The following is a 5211-nucleotide window of genomic DNA, read 5'->3' as shown; positions in this document are numbered from 1 at the left end:
AATCGGATAATAGCCCCACTCTATAGGCATCTACAAAAGTTAAATAAATACTAAAACATGACAAATAATCCACTTTCAAAATATTCTTATTATTATTATTCTTCTTCTTCTTCTTCTTCTTCTCTCTCTCTCTCTCTCTCTCTCTCTCTCTCTCTCTCTCTCTCTCTTACGAATTCTATGGGTTAGTTGGGTAGAGATAGAGAGAGAGAGAGAGAGGGGGGGAAGGGAGAGAGAAAAAGGAGGAGGTGAGAGAGAGAAGTAGGTTAGTTACATTAGTTAGTTAGTTGGTTAAGTAGAGAGAGAGAGAGAGAGAGAGAGAGAGAGAGAGAGAGGAAGGGAGGGAGGGAGAGTAGGTTGACTGTATTGGTTATATTACTTACTTGGTGAGTTGGTTAGTAAGTTAATTAGTTAGTTAGTTAAGCAAAGAGAATGGTTTATATATCTCATGAGGATCATTCGTTAGTTGGATGGGATTGAAAAGCTGGTGAAGACATTGTCTCAACATAAAAAAGCTTCAATTTCTCTTAGTGAGAACATTGGTGATTGTCTGCCGAGGCCTTTGGTGTAGTTATGGATGTTGTTGATGCAAATGTTGGAGTAGTATTCTTTTTGGATGGCCTCGGTGGGTCTGGAAAGACTTTCGTGTATAAGTGCTTGCTTGCGAAGGTACACAGGGGTGGTCGTGTAGCGTTGGCTGTAGTGTTGTGAAACATTGCTACCTTGCTCCAGCTCACTCACAATTTAAAATCCTAGTAGACTTGAATAATTGGTCCACTTGTAACATTCTTGTTCAAAGTGACCTTGCTTAGTTATTGATACATTCAAGCATTATTTTGTGGGATGAGGCTCCTATGGGCCATCGATATGCCTTTGAAGGTCCGAGAGGAGACGTTATGAGGTGTGATATGCCATTTGGTGAAAATGTTGTTTTGTTTGGAGGGGATTTTAGGCAAGTATCTTGCTAGTTGTGGTGGAGGGAACGTGTGAGGATATTGTTAATGCAGCACTGTGTTACTTTGATTTGTGGCATTACTTGAGGATGTTGAGACTATCTGGGAATATGCGGGTGTCAGCGGTTGGTAATGTGGTGGGGTTCATTTGTTGGATTCAAGGGATAGAAGATAGGGTGGGCATTACCGAAAACTGTGACAAGTTTTGTATTCCACCTGGCATGGTGTTAAATGGACACTCTATCAAAACCTTGATCGGAAGTGTCTACGGTGATGTGCCCAGAGTGGGTGACTATACACGATCATTATGATTTAAGGGCTTCAAAAATGACCCCTTTTTCGTGAATTGGTCTAGAGACACATATTTTTAGTCTAAAAATCAAAAAATCGCCTAAAAGATAAACATCGATGATGGCATCAACTAGTCTATCTCATGCTTATTTGTGGCTTAGTATTCTTGCAGCTCTTAACTTTTGCGAGGGACGGCCCAAAAAGAGGGAGTATAATTACTAGGGCACGATGTTTGTCTCGGCGCGGGCAGCCCGAATATACCCCCCACCCTCGTCTTCTCCTTGCCTTCTTAAACGGTACGCACCTATCTCTCAGAGACCCTCTCTCTCTCTCTTTCTGTCTGTCTGTCTGTGCCTGTGTCTAATTTCTGATTCCTTTGATAGGAAGCGCGATCCATGGCTGAAGCCGTCGCCCCCAACCCCTCCACCATCCAAAGCTCCAAAAGGTAAACACCCACACTCCCTCATTCACTCCTCTCTTCATTGCTCTTCCCCTTCACATATACATCCGTCTTTCTGTGCGTTTCCTGTCTCACAAGAATCCTCCTCCTCTTGCTAGCTTGTTTTCGCGGATCTCCCTTTCCTGCCGAGAAACTGCAACGAAATAGCCTGTGTTTCTCTGGTCCATCGCCTTGGGTGGTACGTTGAATTGTCGCGAAGTAGTGGGCTTTTTGTAGGCAGGAAAATGCGTAATTCTTAGGTGAGATCTGGCTGTGCACAGAGAGAGAGAGAGAGAGAGAGAGAGAGAACCTCTTCAGAGAAGACCTTGCAAAAGACCATGTCTTTGATTGTCATTTTGCTGTGTAAGTGATGTGAGAGAGGCGAGATCTGCAACGTTGAGAGAGAGAAAGAGAGAGAGGATACCTTCAAAGAGGAGACCTTGGGAATGACTTTGATTGTCGTTTCATTTTGTGTGTGTGTGTGTGTGTGAGTGAGAGAATTATCGCATAGCGATCCTCTCTCCGTTCCCCTTCTTTACCACTAGGCGCTCCCCGCGGCGCGATTTGGGGGGGGAGGGGGGGCGCGGGTGCTGGACACGTGGCACTCGCCCTCGTGTTCTCTTTTTTTTTGTGAGGGAGGTGGGGGTTGCCTCGTGGCACCCACCCTCCACCTCTCCTGAACTAATAGTATAGATATTCTCTTTTTAAATGCCATATTTTAGCCATATTCTCTTTTATAAAATCACATATACATACATTGCTACCTCAACCATTTATATACATTGCTACCTCAACCATTAGGTTCTTATAAGGGGCTTCAAATTTGGCCCAAAGTTTGCCCTTAAGGGGCTCTTGGTGATTGACATGGCTTCTTGTAGAGATTAACTTCCAACATCCAATGAAAGTAGTGAGATAACCCTAAGAGCTTAAGATTGGACTCTTGTTGGTTTTCTAAGTTCTTGATTGGATATTTTGGATATAACCTTCAAGGCTCAATGCTATTCATGAGTAAACCCTAGGGGGGGATTGAATAGTTCTTAGTCGGATATTTTGGATATAATCTTCAAGGCTCAATGCAATTCATGAGGTAAACCTAAGGGGGGATTGATTTGTCTAGTGGGGTTGTACTAGCCTATAAAGAGAGGACCCAAGGTCCAATGCAAGTGAACTTCTCATCTCATCATGGTCAAAGACATGTTGCATCAAGAGCAAAAGTTACCACAAAAAACAATACCTTTTCTCCACGTTTGTCCATCATCTTCTAATGCACTACTTTCGAATAAAATTTTTCAATATGCGTTATCCTTTGTTTTATGCAAAATAGTGTTTAGATATAAAATCTTGTAATGTGAAAGCAAATTGATGGGTGAACTTTTTCTCTATTTATTATATCACATCCAAAAAAGGTACATGACAACTCAACTTGTTTCTATTTAATATGCACCTTTTTTCATGTGTAAATGTAGGTAAGTTGTACCTTAAAAAGGAGCAATCCTAAAAAGGAAGCACCAATAAGATAGCTTACATCCATTAATGAATCATAAACTAGAGGATTTTCCTTGTTGCATTGCATAACCAATCAATTCGATAATTGTTGGCGATATGGAGTTCATTATTTTCATATGTGACCACCATATCACTTAGAGGTTACAAAAAGCACTACTTTTATTCTATCAAAATCCTTTTTGTAGTTCTCATTTAGTTGCATGTTAGCATGTAGTATGGTTTCCAACTTATTTATGCAAGCCTTAGTAAAAGAGTAGTGCACTCATTGAAATATTCTTGCTTGGGATAATTGATCTTTCGGTTGGATCAAGTTGCATTGGCACATGCTACCTAAGTTATGGTAAAAACTTAATTAAAATCTAGCATATGTGTCAGTGAGTTCAATTTTATAGCTTGTGTATCCCATATACACCAATATGTTGTATCACACTATTGTGCATTAACATTAAGGCTTAACAAACTTGGGCATAACACAAGCATACAAAAGCAACTGGCCTTTTAATAAGCTCATTGAATGTACATAACTAGTTACATTCCATTGAGAAAGAATTTTGTTTAATGGCCCTTCCTCTTCTTTCCAAAGGAGTAGAGTCCAAGTTTGTTTACGCATCAAAGCTCTATTAATAGTGATGCATGCTTGAATATTGATTAGTTTTATTAAGCCATGGACAAACCATGGAGTCTTTAATATTACAAGAGACCAAATATTGCAATAAATACCTCATAGGAAAAATGATATTTTTAATTTTGATCAATGGAAGAGTATGCTCATTTACACATGTTATGTTATGTGTAGGTTAATGGGCAAGGTGGCTATTATCACTGGTGGAGCAAGTGGCATTGGTGAGGCAACTGTGCGCTTGTTTGTAGAGCATGGTGCCAAGGTGGTCATTGCAGACATACAAGATGAAATGGGAACCCAATTGGCAATTGATGTGGGCAATGAATCTGCAGTCTACAAGCATTGTGATGTTACCAAAGAAGCTGATATGGAGTCCCTTATAGAGTTCACATTGTCCACATGGGGAAAGTTGGATATTATGTACAACAATGCAGGCCTTGTTGGGAAGGGCAAAGGAGAGGATGTCTTAGGCATTGACATGGAGGACTTTGACAATGTCATGAATGTAAATGTACGTGGCATGACAATGGGTGTGAAGCATGCAGCACATGCAATGGTGGCTGCGGGTACACGTGGTGTAATTTTGTGCACATGTAGTGTGGCTAGTATCATGGGTGGAATGGCACCAGTTGTGTATACAATGTCCAAACATGCAGTTTTGGGCCTTGTTCGAGCGGCCTCTAGTGACCTTGGCAAGTATGGCATACGGGTCAATTGTGTGTCACCTTGGGGTGTTGCCACGCCACTACTAGTGAGACATCTACGACTAGGTGCAAGCGATGATACACTGACTCCAGAGCAATGTGAGGCCATTCGTGATGCCAAGGCTAATTTGCACGGTCATTGCTTGTCAGCATTGGATGTCGCTAAGTCAGCACTCTTCCTTGCATCTGAGGATGCTTCTTATTGTAGTGGACTCAATCTCATCATTGATGGTGGATTCACTTCCACTAACCATAGCTTTAATTCCTAAGATACAGTAGAAACATCACATTGTTATGAGAAGTCTCTTGAAAACATTGTGTAACTTTTACATCTGCTTAAAATTCTATCTTGACTCACATAAAAAAGCCTTAATATTTATTTTCAAAGTCATGCAATCTTGAAAGTGCTAATATTAAAATGAAATTTTCTAGTTATAGAATTTTGTGAGGTCAACAATTTCTAATCAAGTCTCCTTTAAACGTATTCATTTTAGTTTTGTGTTAAAACACAAATTATTAGTAGGCAAGATGTCACTAAGTTTAGTTATCAATCTGAAAGAGTTTACAGTTCACGTGATCAATTTTTTATCTCATGAAAGAATGTGTTATGGAAGAAATGTTTACATCAATCCACCTTAATAGTGGGGAACATTACATATCCTAAGTAGCTTATGGGACACTCTTAACAAGGAATCCTTC

At 40.4% G+C, this 5211-nt stretch overlaps 1 protein-coding gene across 1 annotated transcript; it reads left to right on the top strand.

The window, feature by feature from the left end:
• The first annotated feature begins 1453 nt into the window (after positions 1-1453).
• LOC148018191 (short-chain dehydrogenase reductase 3b-like) lies at positions 1454-4899 on the top strand. The gene is made up of 3 exons (XM_087662095.1): positions 1454-1537; positions 1625-1686; positions 3983-4899. The coding sequence occupies exons 2-3, from the start codon at positions 1637-1639 to the stop codon at positions 4779-4781; spliced, it is 849 nt and encodes a 282-aa protein (XP_087518221.1). The 5' UTR covers positions 1454-1537; positions 1625-1636; the 3' UTR covers positions 4782-4899.
• Positions 4900-5211: the final 312 nt, after the last annotated feature.

This window comes from Lygodium microphyllum, chromosome 21, assembly GCF_053477565.2.
Source record: "Lygodium microphyllum isolate KBCC chromosome 21, Lygodium_microphyllum_v1.1.10, whole genome shotgun sequence".
Classification (NCBI taxonomy): Eukaryota; Viridiplantae; Streptophyta; class Polypodiopsida; order Schizaeales; family Lygodiaceae; genus Lygodium; species Lygodium microphyllum.
Note: the sequence above shows the minus strand (reverse complement) of the source record. Positions and strands in the feature narration are given on the sequence as shown.

Coding starts and splice junctions, on each gene's coding strand:
- LOC148018191 (XM_087662095.1), top strand. CDS start 1,637: ATGGCTGAAGCCGTCGCCCCCAACCCCTCCACCATCCAAAGCTCCAAA. Junction 1,687..3,982: donor ACCATCCAAAGCTCCAAAAG/GTAAACACCCAC, acceptor TGTTATGTGTAG/GTTAATGGGCAAGGTGGCTA.